Below are 18667 nucleotides of genomic sequence, written 5' to 3' on the forward strand. Positions count from 1 at the left end.
CTCCATGTGTGTGTGTGTGTTGGTTTTTCTAATATCCTAACGTTCTTTCAGCTGTCAGTAGATGGCACATCCGGCTCCTCCCACACTTGGCGGGAGTGCGGGGTAATTGATGCTTTTTCAGGGATTTTCATGGAATTTCGTACAGACAGCAGGCCTAGCAGGGGCATTCATTAGATGTATCCGCCTCTGGCGTACACAACCGAAACAACACTCACACAATTCCCGAGGATGCTGCTGATTCGAGCTAAAATGCTCATTGGAGCCGTCATCGTGCTGGTAAGTGCGGGTGGGGCAAGAGATCATACCTAAAACTCAATTAAACAATGCTCCAACCAGATGCCAATGCTGACACTGGGCAGATCTACAAGCAAACTGAATGCAACCCTGGCAGGGGATTCCCCCACCCAGCAGCGGACCAATGCGACAGCAGCAACTCTGGTAGCATCAGAGACGGCAGCAGCAACCCTGGAAGCAACAGAAACATCCGCTGTACACCACAGACGCATCCTACGAAAGGCTATCGATATTCCAGTGATTGCGCTGGACTACGAGACGACCCACAAGCCCTGCGACATGGACATGCGTGGCATTCGGCGCTACATTCCGGCGTTTCCCAATCAGTGCATTTGGAGCTACAACAATCGCTACACCACCGAGGGCTACTATCGGGTCTACAAGATGTACCAACTGGAGGCGTTCTTCTTCGGCCAGTACTACGAGCGTCTCAAGCGGTACGAAACGGAGCCACACAACTACAAAGAAGTGTGAGGGATGCCTCAAGACTACTCGAGCTTTGTCCTCGAGCATTTTCTCAGAGAGAAACAGAACGGGGGGCATTGATTTAGTTTTCTCAACACCCTTGAGATCTTTGAGTGTTGTTCAGTTCAGTCAGTCAGTTTTGTTGTAGCTAACTTACATATCGGAAATTAAACATGAACCCCAAATTGTATTTTATTTACTACACGCTTACGGCGGAGCTCCTCCTTCTGGTAATTGTTTCTACTACGCCATGGAATATTGCTCATTGTTTAATTGCAGTCACAGCTACTCTTTGTGGATGCCAGAAGTGTCTCCAATGCTCCAACGCAGCAGCAGACGTTCCAGGAGAGCAGCAGAAAGTTCGAGGGAAGCAGCACCCCCCTGAGTAGCAGCAGAAATAGCACCTCAAAGCTGAGCCAGCAGAAGAACTCCACAACCCTTTCAGTGTCCACCGAGGAAACTGCTGCTGCTGTCTCCGTTTCTGCAGCGGAATCATCACCCTCCACGGTGCAGCACTTGCGTCGCAAGAAGCGCGAAACTCACGTGGATATTCCCTTTGATTTCTTCACGAATCACATGCACTGCGACTTCGATCAAACGGGCACCTACAAGATACTCGACTTCTTTCCCTTCACCTGCATTTGGCTGCAAAACAATAGGCACCACCACGAGGGCTGGTTCCGCATCTACATGCAGGCACAGATGGAGGCATTCTTCTTCGGGCAGTACTACGAGCGGCTGCGACGCTTCGAGCTCGATCCGCACACCTTTGACTATCGGGAAACGGAAATAATCTGAGTGTCTCGCTATAATAAAATTACACGTAGATTGTGTGCTATAAGAGGCTGATCTTTCAATGGGCTGGAATGTACACTCGAATAATTTCAACAGTTCGATTTTCTGAGCATTCAAACACTGATTTAGCTGTCTAATCTTTTGGGGGTCAAACAAAACCACAAAGCCCAACAAAACGAAAGGAAAAAGAAACCAAAAAGCACACAAAATATGAAAGGGATATGCACGTTAGCTCTGTTATGGCAGATATTGCTAATGGTGAGTAATTTGAACCTTGGAGTAGTCTCTAATGATCGAACACATGCGCACATTGCAGGCACAGCTGCCATTGGGGGATGCCAGGAGTGTGTCCATTGCTGCAATGCAACAGCAGTCTAGCAGCGGTGGTAACAGCAACACTAACAGCAACAGCAGCTCCACCTCGATCCTCGATGCAGCAAGCGGACAGAAGAACATCAGCAGTCTGCCAGCAGCAACGCTTTCTGCTAACCCTGCTGTTAACTCTACCGCTAACCCAACTGTTAACTCTACTGCTCACCCAACTGTTAACTCTACTGCTCACCCAACTGTTGACTCTTCTGCTAAGACTGCTGTTAAGTCTACAGCTAGCCCCGCTGTCAAGTCTTCTGCTTACACCACTGTTAACCCCGCTGTTAACGCTGCCGCCCTTTCTGCTGCTGCTATCCCTGCTCAATCATCGCCATCCACCGTAAAGCACATTCGGCGGCGTAAGCGTGAAACTCTGGTGGACATACCCTTCGATTTTCACACCAAACATCTGTCCTGCGACGTCGATGCGACGTCAATAGACTATTTCGTTGACAGTTTGTACGGTTCGTGCATTTGGGCATTCAACAACAGGTTCGCCCACGAGGGATTCTGGCGCGTCTGGCAGATCTACAGACTGGAGGCATTCATGTTTGGCCAATACCACGAGCGCATGAAGCGCTACGAAATCGATCCTCACGGCTATGTTTGGCCAGCATAGTTGGACTACAGAAATCAATAAAATTATGTGTTTAGACTTGAATAGAACGCAAGGGCAAGGGTGTGGATGGGAGTGCCCTTGAGTTAGTTGTCTGTACATTTCACTGGGTGAACGTCATTATCGATAGTCGATAAATTCAACACGAAACGAGTGCAAAATTCTAGTGAGACGAAAACTGATTGTAACCAAAAATGAAGTTGCCATTCAGGAGGACATTAATCCTGCTGGCATTGCTGTATCTGGGGGTAAGACGATCCATGCATCGCAGATTCAATTTCATCTTAACATCCCCCCAATGGACAGTCTCTGCTGGTGCAGAGTGCAAGTGCCCGGAGCCTTCCGGGACGGAATCAACAGCAGCCTGAAAGGGCAAATTCGAGTGAATATGCCCTGAAAAAGGATAACGCCACCGATTGGGCCAAGGTGCGGAGAGATCTGGGAGAGCCCGTGGACGAGGAACCCGAACAATCGTTACCTCAGTATCCATTTGCGAGCTCCATTAAGCACTTGGTCCGCACCAACAGTTCCAATTCCACCAACGCAACCACCGAAGAGGCGTCACCCCTGGACTTCAACACGTCGCATCTGCCGTGCGACTTGGATTCTGGTGGACGGGAGTCCGTTGTGTGGGCCTTTCCCAATCACTGCATCTGGGCCTACAACAACAAATACAACTCGGAGAAGGCCTTCAAGATCTACAAGATCTTTCAGCTGGAGGCATTCTTCTTCGGCCAGTACTACGAGCGCCTGAAACGCTTCGAAATGGATCCCCACGTCTGGGACTATACGAAAACGGGCGTTACCTAACAAAGCCGCCGCCCCTGGGTGGCAACATTGAAATTCTCTGTATCACCTCTGCCTGATTATATTATGTAGAATTCGAAATAAAACTGAAATTATTCAAGGCAGTTTTCTAAACTAAATCTGAAGCAAAGAGAGAGAACTTCTAGTGGTAGATTTTCCACCTGCACATCCCCATCTGATCCCCAAATCAAACAGGTTCACGTCTTGGCGTGCTGATGGAAAGTTATCTGTGAATGATTGACCTCATTAGGTATCTCCTTTTCTCTCCTGTATAATTAATCATTGAACGACAATCGAGCAGGAGCCGGAGCAGGAGCAGGAGCCTTCTTCTTCGTAACAAATTAAAATAGATTACAAATGCGAGAGCGGAAATTCGATATTTCGGTAATGCTTTTTCGCTGTTTGTTCGGGCGAACACTGGGAAGGAAATTGAAAGCGCACAGCAGCTGTTCCATTTCCCACAACTGTCGGACACACTGCAGTCAGAGACTGGGGACAGATACATGATATATGCGTGTCCTCTTCGGGTTCAACAGAACTGAGTATTGAGTTTCGTGTCACCGCTTTTGGGCGACATCGCAGACACATTTTAATTGCGGCAGCTTTATATCCCGCTGCATCTCTGACTCTGATGGACCTAATCAATCAACTTTCAAACATCTCCCCACTCGAAATGTGTTTTGGCCAAAAGCAAGTAAGGTGCCACAACGCCCTAAGTGAATTGGATGGCCAGCGTTGTGGCGATGTCTATCTGCCAGCATTCTCTCTCCTTTTTTAAGGACAGCATTTGTGTGTGTAATTTGTAATTTTGCGGATCATCAATCAGCTGTCGCCAGCTGTCGAGCTGCGATTGCTTGCCGTACACAGAATAAAGCAAAAGAGAGGCAGTGGGGCTCTGATTTATCGATGACTGGCCGAAACACGAGGCGTTTGTTCCATTTAATTATACGAAACCCTACGTCCCCTCACTATCCCCTATCTTTGGGAGTTGTACGCAAATCAATCAAAGGTACTTTCCAGCTGCTGCTTTCATATTTCGTAATTGCGTGCATCAAATATTTATGTACATATTCGCAGCATTCTGCATGCTCCTCAGGTTTTTCTTGCTGAGAACTTTTTCCACAAACTGTGCACGGGGGGAAAACTTACAAACTGCCCGAGCTGTGCGCTTCGCAAAGGACTCATCTAGCTCTTGACACACGAAAGTACGGCTCTGGAATGTTTTCTGCCTCTCCCTCGATTCCGACAGAAAACTTAGTCAACAATTTTGCTGTTTTCCCATTTGGTGTCTCGCATTAAACTTCAAGTTGCAGCAGCAGCAGGCTTTGATTTCCACTGCGTTTTAATTAATTTCAAATTAAAAATATATCAGGTGCACGGCAGGCAGTAAAAGCGAATGGAAATCTCAGGTGAAATCTCAGGCATGCTGGCGGGGGGAAAATATGCTGCAAATATTTTATATCATTAAAATTTCAACAGAATTTATATTCTCAATGCGAAAAGGTTTTCTGCTTCCTTCTCTCCTTTTGTATTTTTGTTGTTTAGTGCTTTTCATAGGCCAAGCAAAACATTCACTGCTTTCAGTGGAGCGAGGCTCGAGCTTTTATTTATTTATTTCCGGAAGCGTGCCCTTGAGATTTGCGCTTTCTCTTGGGGTATTCGCCCGGCCACCGCCGCACACCCTCCACCCCCACCCAAGACACTCCTACAGATACACACAGATACACACCAACACTCGCACAACATTGCTGTTCATTAGGTTTGGTTGCTTCTTACGCTCTTTGCGGCACTCGCGCGTGTCTGAGCCCTGGCAATGGAGTTCTTAAAAAGTTTCCATTGCTCCCCCACTGCCGCCCATCGGCAGCCACGCCCCTTAAGCGTGTCCTAGGCCATGGGGGCCAGCATTTGCTGTTGGCTTTCTTTGACCATCTGTGCTGTGCTGTGCTGCGCCTCTCTAATGAAAACACAATAAAAATTTTGCGCTTTTCCGCCTTCCCAAGTGGCTGTGCAATTTTTTGATGAGTTTGTCAGCTGGTGGGAATTGTGCTCAGTGCCTGTGCCTGTGCCTGTGCCTGTCCGAGTCCCTGTCGCTGGTCGCATACTTATTAAGCAAACTGTCTGTCACACAGTCCTTCCGCTGCTCGCCCATTTGGTTGAATGTAATTAAGTTCTTTGGGCCGAGGAACCGCCACCCTCCCATGCAAATTGCCTCATGGCGCGTTAATTATTTGATGATGTCACAATACACTTAACATTTTCCACTAGATCCTCAGCAGTTGTTCCATTAGTTGAAGATATTTTGCCATGCTCTGTGGAGTGTGCTCCTTCCCTAGCACAAAGTTTCCAAGCTGCGAAAGGGAGCATCAAATATTTATTGCTGTGGTGGAGGCTCGACTTGAATTTCAAATACCAACCACAATTGATACGCAGCCAACAAATCAATCACCTGTACTCCACATACACATATCTCGGCACACGTAATCCAGTGCGGCTGCGACTCCAGGCTCCAGCCAGGAAGAACTCGCTTTGAAACGGACGCGGACATGCTGCATACACTTTCGTGGCGCAAATCTCATTTCCCTTGTGGCTGCAAAAGCCACTGAAAAAAGTACACAGCTCCCCTGCCCCCTACCCTCCCCGCGCACAGGCTTCAAAATGTTAGCCTCTCCTTCGTTGCTTTTTTTTTGGCTTGCAGTTTGCTGGGGGGATAACCCAATTTGATGGCCACTGCTCCACTGGCGGGTTGCTGACGTCACAGTTTCGCACCTCGCACAACTTGCTTTCTGTGTCACACACACACACACACACACACACAAAGAGAGAGAGAGAGAGAGAGAGAGAGCGAGAGAGCGAGCTGTACTGGGCGCTCTGCATTATGGCCAAAAAATGGACGCAGCAAAACAACAAAATGTCATTGGAATGAGAGGCATAAAAAATGGTAACAAAATTACATACATCAAAGGTGTTTTTCCTCCTTTTTCCTCTTTTATGAATATGAGAGTGTGAGCTGAAGCGGCTGGGAGGGAGCCCGGGATAAGCCTGGGATCTGGTTTAAGGGTTGCTGCGGACCCCCACTTGAGCCCCCCCCTGCCGCTGCTGCTGTTGCTGTTGCTGACCAATGGACCATGTAATTTTTTGGCAAGCATCCTTTGGAGTTCCTTTTTTTGGGGCTACTCCGCTGCTGCTGCTGCTGCTGTGTCCCCTTTGGCCCCTTTTTGTCTGACGATTGCTTTTCCATGTTACCTTTTCCCCACGCCGCCACATCCGCAGCCTCCACATTTATGATGAATGTGCGATGGGCTCGTGCCGGCCTCTGCTCATCTCTTCTCTCTTTTTTTGGTCAAATAAACTTGGCAAATATGCGATGGCGGCCTTAGTTTAAAGCCAAAGCACGCGCCGATTGACATCATTAAGTCCGGGGCCAAAGGGCCGCCAAAGGGGTTGCGCCACTAAATCATGTTTTTGGCCAACAAAAAAGTATGACAACAGCAACAAATAACAGTGAATGCACAGCCAAACAAATGGCCCACAAGGGAGGGCGCACACGGCTAAGGGCTGCCACGAGCATATTATATGATAATCGTACATAAATACATACATAAATACATACATATGTACATAAATACGATAGCGGAATGTAGAGTTTTGATTTATGCAAAATAGTTCCATTTTTGGGGCAGCGATAACAAAAGAGTTGACCCGGAAAATTGACTCATTTAAGGGGGGAACAATGATTCGATGGAATCGAGCTAAAATATGTGGATGAAGGCACACAAAAAACTATGAGAAATTACTGAGATAGAGGGAAATTTATTTCTTTATTCCGAGTGGAATAGCTCTGCCATGCGTAAAGAAGAATCTGATGGTAAATTAATTTCACAAAATATGAACCTATGCATTTCTGGCTTTCCACTTTCACAGCAAACAACAGTGGAAAAATGCCACATCCAACAGCATTTCAGGAGCACTTTCAGCAGAAGCCGGAAGAACATTGAGTCCCTTCCACTGCAACTGCCACTGAGTTGCTTCATTCTCTACTTGTGCCAATCGGAACGAACTCGTGTTGTATTCCCCGGCCTAACTCTTGATGAATTGCAGGAGTAACAAACAAAAGAATTCACATTTATGCGAAGTCTCCAGCTGCTGGATGGCTGTTCCCCCAGAATGGATCTACTATAAACAAGCACGAAGACAGGCCGTAAAGTTGATAAACCAAAAGCCCAAAAACATCCAAGGTATGTGCGTACGTACGTCACCCCTCGCCCATCCACACCCATCGTGGGGCTTGGCAGATGGGATTCCCCCTACGAAATGTGCTGCTGTTTGCGGCTCCTTCTCGCCTTGTTTGCACATGGTTATTGATAGTGCTTCAATCTGAGGAAATAATAAATAAATGAGCCTAACGTCACGGCTCATGTCGCTCGGGTTGCCTTCCCTGCAGTCTTTTCTGCCTTTCCTTAAGCACACACACCCACACACACACACACATGCATATACACATACATAAACAGACTCATTCACTCACGACATTTCCTTCTGCTCCCAGCTACTGTTTTTCATTCGCATTTTCTTTGCCGCTCTGTTCCCCGCACTTTCTCAATTTCCACCAACAGAGCTGCCAACATTTTTCACATCTTTCTCGGTCTCTCCCCCTTTGTGTGTGTTTCTGCGTGTGTCTGCGTGTGTGTGTGTTCTGTGTGACGCATACGCAACGTGTGGCATATTTTTACATGGCCGCCAGCTCCATGGCCTGCCTGCAACTGACAGGAAACGCTGCCTATGACGACTGCTGCCACAGGCCAACATTTTCTTCAGTTATTTAGCGCGCCTCGCAGCGGCGTACCAGCCTTCCACCACAACATCCTTCTGCCTTCCACCTTTTCACAAAGAGCAAATTGTTTTTCCACCAACTCCTCCCACATGGCTACGCCCACGAGTGGTATACCCTCCTTTCACATCTCAATTTGTAGACAATGTTGTGCAGTTTGTATCGGGGGCTTACAAGTTTTCTTATTGCAATGCAAATTAACATTTTTTCCCCACTGCAAGCGCACAGGGAGCAGGAAATGGGAACAAATTTCCTTACAAATGAGGAGTCAGCGGAGGCAGCCACATGGCCGTACGCGCTTCCCGGCACTTGTGTAAAATTTCATTAACATTGCGCATACGCCACAGCGTCTGTCCGTGCTGTCATTAAGTAATCTGTTTGATTCGATGCTTCGGGCTGGCGCTGTGCTGTGGCCGTGGCTCTGCTCTTGCTTCTGCTCTGCTCTCCACCTGCCCGTAAAATGCATTAATCAACTGTCTGGCAATTTACTCCACACACCCACGCACTCACACACACACACGCACATGCCTACAAATTAAGAGCTGGGCGAAAAGAATTCCAGCAGCCATATGTACAGAATATGTACACACATCGGGGCTCTGTGTGGCTGTGCCATTATATGTGCATATAATATGTTCTTTACATATCTGTAAAATAATTTCATGGCGCTCGTTTATGTACAACATTTTAAGAGTTTAAGAAATTGAGAACTGAAACGGAGCCAAAGGTTATGCAGTACATATGTGAGTATGTACATGTTTATGTACAATTTATGTACGCATGCAATTTATCTTTCCAATAAACTCAGATCGAAAGGGCATGGGGCCATTGGCTATTATTAGCAAAGTGTCTTAAATTACACGGAGGAATCTTATGCCAGAAGCCAGAGGCATTTTTTGTTTCTTTGAATTGTTGATTAACTTTTGTTGCTTTAACTTCTCTGCCTTTAAAGGGATTTCTCGCTGGGTTCCATTTCAACTTGGGGTTCTCTCTCTGACAGTTGCAATAACATTTTATCGCTTCAAAATTCTCTGCCGAAAAATGTACAGGCGACAGAACAGTCTGCGGGCCACAAAAAAGGGAGCACATTTTTTGACATTTTAATATTGGCAACCTTTTAAATATTCCCCCGTATGTAATGCCTCTCGCAGTGTACCCCAAGCCCATCCAATCCCATTGCAGATCCCAGAGCTCTGCTCTGCGCTACTCTACGCCCACGTCCACCCCACTTAGCTGTGGCTGTCATTGCTTTTAACAACTTTATGACACTTTTCCGTTTTTTGGCATACACTCGAGTGTTGGTGTGTGTGTGTGTGGGTGTGCGTGTACATATGTAAATTACAAAACGCATATCGGGAGGCGTCAGAGTTTTGAGTTGAAGTTTTTGGAGTAAGGTCAAGTTTTTTGGGTATCCTTTTGCTGTGTGCACATGTATTTATCTGCACTGCCTGCCAATCACAGTCCGCACTGTCTGTGTGTGTGGCAGATTGGCTATCTCTACGTTGGCTTTTAAGGTTATTTTCTATTCCATTTCAGCTGCTGCTGCTGCTGCTGCTGCTGCTACTTTTATGCCTTCTCCCACTTCATTGACGGTGTCGATGTCGATGTCGATGTCGTTGTCGTCGTCGCATTGCACATAAAACATTTTTATTGCTCATTTAGATATTTATGCGCCGTTTTATTATAATGAAAATTGTGCGTATGCGTGCGGTTTTTATTGTGATTGCATTGAGGCCAAGACCGCAAAGAGAGACAGAGAGAAGCCACACACACACACACACACACACACACACACACAGACAGCAGACAGTAATGTGCGTCACAGTTGGAGAGTTAGAGAGCGAGAGAGATAGAGTTAGAGAGCGAGAGCGAGTTGTGGCTCTCTTTCTATCTATCTACATCTGTGCTGCTGCTGCTATCCAAGTGTTTGCTCAAAACTTTCAACTGCACGTGTTTTGATTTGCCATCTCTGCTTCAATCTCCATCTCGCTCTCTGCCTCTCCCTTGCTCCGCTTCGCGGGGGGGGGTTCCATTTTACGCAGCTTTTGCTTTTTGCATTTTATGCGTTTTCCTTTTTTACGAGCCTCACGTCGACCACAAACGCACACACACACACTCGCGGAGATGGCAAACAAATTCAAATGGCAAATGTCGCAAACGGAATCGCGATCCAAGCTGATAAGTGCCCCACAAAGTAAGGCAACAAAATTATTTCTTTGCCCAAACGGAAGTTTGAGGCAACATTTAATTGGAAATTTATGTGTATTTGTGTGTGCATGTGCCTGTGTGTGTGTGAGAATTAATGACCCTAACGAGCCTTGGTATAATGTCATTAATTAATTTGACTGGCAAATAACTTTCGCCCAGGGATATTTATCGATGGGTTTACTCGCAGGTTCAAGTTTTACATTTTATACGTATAATTTTAGCACGCCATTCGTTCAATTACATTATCCAATTGTTTATCGACTAAAATGCAATGCAAACAGAGAGTGAAAACTCTGCTCATATTTCAGTGGCCCTGGCCATGGTCATGTCATGTATCCCTACGGCAATCAGCCGAACAATAATAATTATAAATCAATTAAAGGCATATTTACATATTGCCTTTTGTCATAATGCAGTTACATACACAGATATACACATGTACATACATACATATGTATGCATGTAAATCCATGCCAGAACTACATATGTGTGCGTGTGTGTGTGTGTGTGTTGTGGTTCTCTTGGGTGGAGCCATGAAAGCAATTTCAGACAATTCGACAACTGATTGACGGGCAAACTGTCATTGACACTAACCACAAGCCACGCCACGCTGCTCTGACTCACTCAGCCTCGCCTCTCCTCTCCGCTCTCTCTCTCTCTCTCTCTCATTCTCTGTTCCTTTTCCATTTACATGCCAGCAACCTAATAGTGAATCCCGTTCCATGTCGCCCTGCATGTCTTTGCATGTCTCTGTGCAGGCGGCCTCCGTGCATGCCGACAGACAAGATTAAGCAAATATTGCGGTAAATTCAATTTTCATTTCGAACGCGCCGCCACGTCGCGTCATCTTCAATGGTAATGGCGCTTAAGTATTTCTATTCACTACAGTTAGAAACTATATTTGTGGACAGATTCCAAAGGAAGAGCAACAATTGGAGACTGCTAATTAATGGGTAAAACTGAACATTTAATCCCCTTTGAGGCATGGAAATTAACTTATCCTCTGTTAAAATTTGCTAAACAGAAAATAAACGAGTATTAAGATAATAATGGAACATTAATTGATCAACTTTCGGGGCGGGGAAATACATAAATTAATTTTCTCACAGCTTAACAAAGTTTTAATTCAATTTAACAAATTTGCAGGAAAACCCACAAATTGTCTTTCATATGCATGATGTGAATGGCTGTAGTTTTCCACCTGTGTGTGTGTGTTTGGGTGTGTGTGTGTTTGGGTGTTTGTGTGTGTGTGGCACGCATATTTGAACACGTTCTGTCACCAACATCTGGCCAGTTGTCTGCGAGATGGGGTCATCTCTGTGGATCCCTGTGGCACAACCATTTTGAGGGAAATTGCATCTATCTACACACACACACACAGAGCTCGTTGAAATATTTCCCCTCATTCTGGGGGCTCCAGCCATTCCTGCCCCACTGCCCACTACTCCCACATGGCGCACTGCCCACGCACCACGCTTCGTACACACATATTTTGGTCCATTAGGCTCGTCTGTTGGTCTGTTGGTCTACCCCTCCCCCCCCCCTCCCCTTCCACACCATGTGTCCCCCATGCGTCTTGTTGTCGTTTGTGTCGCTCCTTTTGGCTAATGCGGCCACTGGGCAGTCAACTGTTTTACTTTTCTCTTTCTATTTAGCTCTCTCTTTCGCTGTCTCTCTCCCGTTCTCTCGTTCTCTCTCTCTCTCTTTCTAGAATATAGTTAGTTCTGTTGATTCTGCCCTTTGGCCAACAACAGAATGTTGTTTACTTTGCATATTAAAACCAAATGAGAATGCAGAAGCAGGGTCCAGTCCCAACAGCAACACAAGAATAGAAGGGAGACGAGCGCCTTTTGATGGCCGAAATGATTGATACCTTTTCCAGACATTAGATAAATATACTTTCTATGCCAAAAATTGTTTAAAACTGTGAAAAAACCAAAGCTTTTGACTAACTAATTCCCATTTTTCGCCCAAAATTCGCACAGCGTTTCCGTATAATTTCTGCCTTGGTGCTCTTTGTTTTACCAATAATAAAAATAGTTTATCCTCAAACTGTTTGAACTGCAAGTACCCCTCCTTCGAAAGGGTATAACAAAAGGACTTTGTTGAGAGATCTGAAATGGGCGAGTGGCTGCAGGGGCATGGATTGGACGGGCTGGCAAAGGGGTGGCACTTATAAGGCTACTTTTTCATTTGTGACGCCTCCCCGCCCCCTGCCACGTTAAAGTTTAATTAATTATATAAATTAATCCAATCCGGTCCCGCGTAGTCTCTGCTGGCAAGGCACTAGTAGATGACACGTCAGGTGCGTAAGTGGATGTTGTTGATGGGCAGTGTTAGCTGCTATGAGTTAATCCAATCCGGTCCCGCGTAGTCTCTGCTGGCAAGGCTCTAGTAGATGACACGTCAGGTGCGTAATTGGATGTCGTCGGTGGGCAGTGTTAGCTGCTATGGGATTTAGTATTGTGTGTGTTGCTAGCTAATGCTTAGTCAACAATTATAACTTCAATAATAAATCTTTCACGGAGTTACCGGAGCACAAGAACTTTATTAGAAAACTCAACTGTTTGGTTATACTGTGTTCTTCAGACTGAAGGCTGCAGAAAATATTTGAACTTAAGTTAGCCCTCAAAGTCAATGCATCACGCCATTCGCTCGAGTCGGCGTGCCGACTCAGCATTCTTGCGCAAGCAACACGGTGTCCGTTTACAGTTGCTGCGCGCAGAACTCTTGATAGCGAGTCAGCATTGTTTACAAAATATTACTTTGTTGCTGAGGGCAACAGATTGCTTAAGGCTGTGTGTTAGACAAAGTAAGACAAAAAAGGGAATAACTTATGTACTTAGTTCTTAACTTATACAGTTTGTTTGTGAAATTAAAAATTGTTGACTTTCACAGAATCGCAAAATGATGACGAGGACGATGAGTCCACCCGCCAAATGGAAGGTGGCTTGGCTTGGCTTGGCAGGGAAAGAGCTTTAATTAGGGGAACCAACAGCCAAAAGCCTATGCACAGAGAACGACAGTGGGAATCGAGAGAGGAGCCGGAGCGGCGAGTGGGAAATGCTGTTTCTGTTTCGTAAGAGGCTTAAAGTTTGCAAAAAGGGAAAAGAAAATGTGCTGGCAAAATGTGAAAATGCTTTCGAGTGTGACGTCCAATAAGAATTAGTGGCCAGACTGGAGCAGTGGAGCATCCTCCTTCAAAAGGACGCGGCAGTCTGTCCTGTCATTTATTGCTGTTGCTTCTTTTTTCTGTCCTTTATTTCCATTGATTGACGGGAAAAAAGCGGACACGTTGGCAGGGCACAGCCGCACGCAGAGGTTGGCAGGGACACGGCGCAAGTACTTTTCGGTGGGCAGGCGGCGGGCAGTCGGCCGATGGGCTCCATGTCTCCACATCCTTCATGCGCGCTAATTGAAGCACGTCGTTACAACCACAGAGGCAGGAGGCAGTGGCAAAAAGGTGGAAGAAGGGGCAGCAGAGGCATGTGGAAGACTCTGTCGAAGCAGTGCACTTAATTGGACTACTACGAAGGGCAGCCAGCAGCAGCAGCAGCAGCAGCAGCAAAGGACCACCGAAGAGCGTACCGATAGCTTCTACTACGATTAATTAGTGGTCCAAAACGAAAAGCTACGCTCCGGGGGCCACAGCAGAGATACGCTTAGAAAGATGATTGGTGTGTCCGTGATTGGGGGAACTATTCCATCTTCCATCTTCCATCTTAAAGTTTAAACTCAAAATTTACTTGAAAGTCTGCTAAGCCCATCTTCGATGCCTGGTCGTGGCTCTGCCTCCATCTTCTTGTCATGGTTAAGCGTGAAACTACCTTTTATCATTCTGATTCAGGTGTTGTTCTTCTTCAGACTCAACCCCTTTGGAGTTGCTCTCAACTTGTGTGTGTGGTGGTTGGATGCCACATTTAGTGGTGCTGTGTGCTGCCAGGTGGTGTCACCATAGTATCTGCTCCATCCCATGCCATTCCCCTGGAGGTTTTTTGCATGGTGTCGTGTCTCGTGTCTCGTGTCTCGTCTCCTCGCTTCGTCTTACGCATAATTAGCGTTGGCGAAAGTAAACTTCTTAAGCTGCAGTTAAAAGCCATAAAACTTATGCGCATCGCTGGCTGTCATGTTAAATTCATAATTTCAATTTGAAATTGTTATTACAGCCTCTCCATTCGCCACCACCCGCCACCCGCCTGCCCCGTGGGGATGAGGAGGAAGCTCCCCTCACGCTCTTCCCTGATTATTATTATTGACAGTCGCCGCTGCCGTCAGTCGTTGGAGGATGGCTGGCTGGCTGTGGCTGTTGTTGTGTTTAGTTCTGTCGCTGGCACTCATTTTAGTCTCATAAATATGCAAATTAATCATTTGCGGAAATTTACATATTTAATAAGTTGCTTTAATTAAATGTTCACGCACGCATGCCTCTGCAATCTTGCCCCCGAGAATCGCTTCGAAATCAGTGGAATATCCTTTTTCTTCCGCATTAATGCCAACACTCGTTAATTGTGCTTCGCTGCAGTGATATCTCCTTCAAGCACACACACAGACACAGAATCCTGCATCCTGCTCAACAGCAAGGCAAAGGCAAAGGCAAAGGAGAGTCGGGGTAAAAAGGGGGAACCTTTCGGCTGGCAACTGTTTCGCATATTTTAGGACACAGTCACGTTCCCATTCAACAGACAACACAGGCAACAGAAACGGCAAAAAGAAAATCTTTTTTATGTGTTCAACGAGAGAAAATTCCCAAAAAAAAACAAAGAAAGAGCGAAAATCCACAACGAAAGAAAAAGCAAAGAAAATGAGCGAAGAAAAACGAAGCAAAAATTTATATTATATGCAAACTGTGAGGCGCAGCGAACATAAATTAACATTTTTATGCCCCGCTGCAATGGAGCAGAAAGGAGAGGAATGGAGAGGGGACCCAGGCCCCAGCCCAGGAGTAGTGCCAGCATCCGATGGAGATGGGTCTTTTTTCTAATGCCCGCATTATTTACGAGGCAACGTCCAAGCAACCCGGCCCGGCCCGGCCCCCCCACCGTCCACGGCCCAAGCTAAGGGCCCCCGCTCATTCACCATTTCTCCATTTCATTTCATTTCATTTCAGTTCGTTTCCATTTTCATTTCCATTTCCCATTTCGTTTCGTTTCAATTCGCCTCGTCGCATTCTTTGGCATTTTCCTTTGACGCCACAAATAATTTTAATTGGTTTTCCCCCCTCGTACCACCCACACACACACACACACACACTGAGAGATGGTAATGACTTCTTATCTATATTATAGAATGAGTGTATGCCACAGTGCGTGGCAGAATCATAAGACCAGCAAAGAAGGGTCTCAATCGCAATGCAAAACTGTTCAACATATCGATTGGGGGAGAGCACTTGAGCTCGCTCAACTTTTGTGTGTCCATCGCCACAGATGGAACCAACAGCAAAACTTGGGACAGCTCTTTGAGTTCCTAACTTGCGAGTAAATACACTATAGATTCACCTTTCAAGAGCTGCCTGTTCCCAGTTTTCATCTTGCAAACAATATTTTCCAAGTTTTCTTATCCTGAAATCGTATGAGGGCCACTCGGCACACACTGTTATGGCCATTGTATGGCACTGTATCATAATTTGCTTGCTTCATGTATGTAGATATATTTTCTATTTATTCATTCTATTAAACTCTGTGTATCTTCATCAGCCCGCAGGGGGACTAGACTACAGGAATGGACACATTCGTCATCCCAGTTGCTGTCTGGCCCGACATCCCTTTATGCATATTATTAAAGTTTTCCCTGTATCTGCAAGTGTTTGTTTTAGCCACAATTGCAATTTGATTTGACTACAATTTGCATAAATGTGTGTATGTGTGTGTGTGCAGGAGGGAAATGGACACGAATTTATGTGTTGGCAGTGATTTCGCCGCATTTGGATTTACCACAATTCCATGAATGATATGATTGGACAACTAGGGTTTTTGGGGTTTTAGCCTCCCCCAAAATGCATTATATAATTAGGAAACGTTGCAAAATATTTCATTATAGCTCTTACCTTTTTGCCAATGATTTATCAAATATTTCCCAGCTGTTTCTTTCCGCTCTCAGTTCTCAGTTGTGTTTCCTATCTTTTCAGCTCTTCCTTTCTTAGCTATTTCTTTCGTTGACTTTTTGCTCTCCTTCGTTTTGGTTTAGTTAACCATTGTTTTTTAACTGTTGTTTTGGCTTTCACAGGCGCACAAACTGACACTCACTCACAAACACAAACGCACACGCGAGCGCGTACACTTTCACATTCACATATGCGGAGACACTCGCGCGACACGAACACATATACAGATACAGATACAGACGGCTGCGGCTGCGGCTGCTGTTGCGGCTGTGGCGGGGACGTGCGTCAAACGTTTGGGGCACATATTTCGGATGGAGAATTCATTAGGCATGCGGGAATTTTAATTTCACTTGCTCACACACACGCACATAGTATGTGGCGACATATTTCTCAAGCATTTTTGCAGCGGTGCCGAGGTGACGGTTGCGGGATGTGGGATGTTTCTCCTGATGCTGAATGTGCTGCATGTGCTGATGCTTATGCTGTAGCTGTTGCTGTTGCTCCTTGTCCTGCTCCTGCTCCTACTCCTGTTCCTGTGAATCCTAGTCATGCTTTTCGGTTTGTTTTTGTGGCGGCTCTGGCGTTGCTTTTCAATTTTCATGTGGCGCGTTGACCTTGCCGCCCAAGTGGAAATAACTATGCCACACACGGCACACACTCGCACGCCCAACACACACACTCACCACCCACCTCCGCACACACACACACGCACACTAGCACTCGCGCTCGCACAGTGAGGCTGAGCGCACGTTGACAGCTGTCAAAAATTGCGTGGAAAGGCTGGAGATTTTTTCAACATTTTACAGCCTCCTGGTGGCAAGAAGGAGGAGGCGGTACAACACCGCGGACACAGGACAGCAGGACCATGGCTGGGGCCGGGGCCGGGGCCGACAGGAGCAGTGCGATGTAGGCCTCCAGAATTTCCATAACGCACGATGGTAGGAGAGGGGAGGGCAGCGACTGGCAGTGGCAGTGGCAGCGGCAGCGGCTGCGTTGGCAGAGCCCTACGCGTTTAATGTTCAAGTCAAGTGCGAAGCTTATGCGCCCCGACACGTGCGCGTGAGTGCGTCGTCGTGTCGTCTCCAGCGGGGGTAGGACATTGAGCTGGGGGCTCAGGGTGCTGCCTTCTCTTTCTCGCCCGCACTCGGTGTTTTATTATTTCGTTCCTTCTTTCTTTCTATCCTCTTTGTGTGATGCTTTTGCCCCCCCTGTGTAAGCTCCACAACAGTCGTCCCTTTTGTTCTTCTCCGCTCCGCCGCTGCGATGACAAATTTTTCGTTGTCTGTGTACAACACAAAAAAAAAATGGTGAAGGGAAAGACGAGAGGAGAGAATAGAAGAGAAGAGTTTAAGGGATACAAGAGGAGAGGATGAGCGCTTTCCAGTTTTTTAACGGCCGCCGATATGATTTCTCACTTTCGCTTTTCCTTTCTTTCGCACTTTGTACCGCTATTCGGACTCTTTTTTCTTGTATTGGTTTTTTTATCGCCACTCTGTTGTTCTCCGCGCTCTCATTTTCTCTGTACCGCTCCGCTCATTCGTTGTTGTTGTTGCTCTGCTTTCGGCCCGTTTGCATAATAAATGTAAGCCGTTGGCGTTTTTTCGATGAATGGGGCTGGGGGCACCGACCCGCGTCCGTGTCGGCCTAAAACACACGTGGTGGAGGGGGGCTTCTTCAATATTTCTCTGCGGATGCTGCAAACACACAGCGACGGCCTGGCTATTCCGGCCAACAGCTGCTCACCAGCCGAAAATCCGGGCTCCGGGTTTTGAAAATGTACCGAACTTTAAGTTTTCCACCCGAATTACCGACTGCGGTACGTTCATCGAAACCGAGATTCCGTCAGATGAAAATCGTGTCTCGTCTCTCGCGCGATTCACTTGTTCAATGCACGGGCACCTTTTTCCTACTCTCAGCTGCTGCTGCCCGTAGTTTGGATTTTCCACCCGCAAGTTCATTCGAAGGGATGCGCAAAACTCACTCAAAGCATCCCAACCAACGCCAGCGACAGCAGCCAAGATCCAGTTGGAATTTTGAGTGGGAAAACGCGAATCTCACTCAAGAGCGCAAACTTTGGCCTGACGCGTTGGAGAGAAGTATTGAGATATTGAAGAAAGCTCAGCTCAAACGCTCTCTGCGCATAGAAAAAAGAAGAGCGTCAAAAGTGGGAACACCGCTAATTTGA

At 46.5% G+C, this 18667-nt stretch overlaps 4 protein-coding genes across 8 annotated transcripts in view; 3 read left to right on the forward strand and 1 right to left on the reverse strand.

Moving 5' to 3' along the window:
• The window catches only part of LOC117892426 (cyclic nucleotide-gated cation channel beta-3), a 56391-nt gene extending 37819 nt beyond the window's left edge, over nt 1–18572 (reverse strand). Inside the window, exon 1 of one of the 5 annotated variants that reach the window (XM_034798660.1) lies at nt 16426–18570. The gene's annotated coding sequence lies outside the window, so the exon portion shown is untranslated. Of the gene's footprint in view, nt 1–16425 lie in introns of all 5 variants that reach the window. The other 4 variants (XM_034798661.1, XM_034798662.1, XM_034798664.1 and 1 more) reach the window with 4 other exon arrangements.
• LOC117892430 lies at nt 918–1558 on the forward strand. The gene is made up of 2 exons (XM_034798667.1): nt 918–989; nt 1039–1558. Exons 1-2 carry the CDS (start codon nt 933–935, stop codon nt 1555–1557), a joined length of 576 nt encoding a protein of 191 aa, XP_034654558.1. The 5' UTR covers nt 918–932; the 3' UTR covers nt 1558.
• On the forward strand, nt 1677–2555 carry LOC117892428. The gene is made up of 2 exons (XM_034798666.1): nt 1677–1812; nt 1871–2555. Exons 1-2 carry the CDS (start codon nt 1765–1767, stop codon nt 2540–2542), a joined length of 720 nt encoding a protein of 239 aa, XP_034654557.1. The 5' UTR covers nt 1677–1764; the 3' UTR covers nt 2543–2555.
• Nucleotides 2664–3387, forward strand: LOC117892431. Its single transcript, XM_034798668.1, has 2 exons — nt 2664–2787; nt 2846–3387. The coding sequence occupies exons 1-2, from the start codon at nt 2734–2736 to the stop codon at nt 3347–3349; spliced, it is 558 nt and encodes a 185-aa protein (XP_034654559.1). The 5' UTR covers nt 2664–2733; the 3' UTR covers nt 3350–3387.
• Nucleotides 18573–18667: the final 95 nt, after the last annotated feature.

The sequence above is a fragment of the Drosophila subobscura genome, chromosome E (assembly GCF_008121235.1).
Source record: "Drosophila subobscura isolate 14011-0131.10 chromosome E, UCBerk_Dsub_1.0, whole genome shotgun sequence".
Lineage (NCBI taxonomy): Eukaryota > Metazoa > Arthropoda > Insecta > Diptera > Drosophilidae > Drosophila > Drosophila subobscura.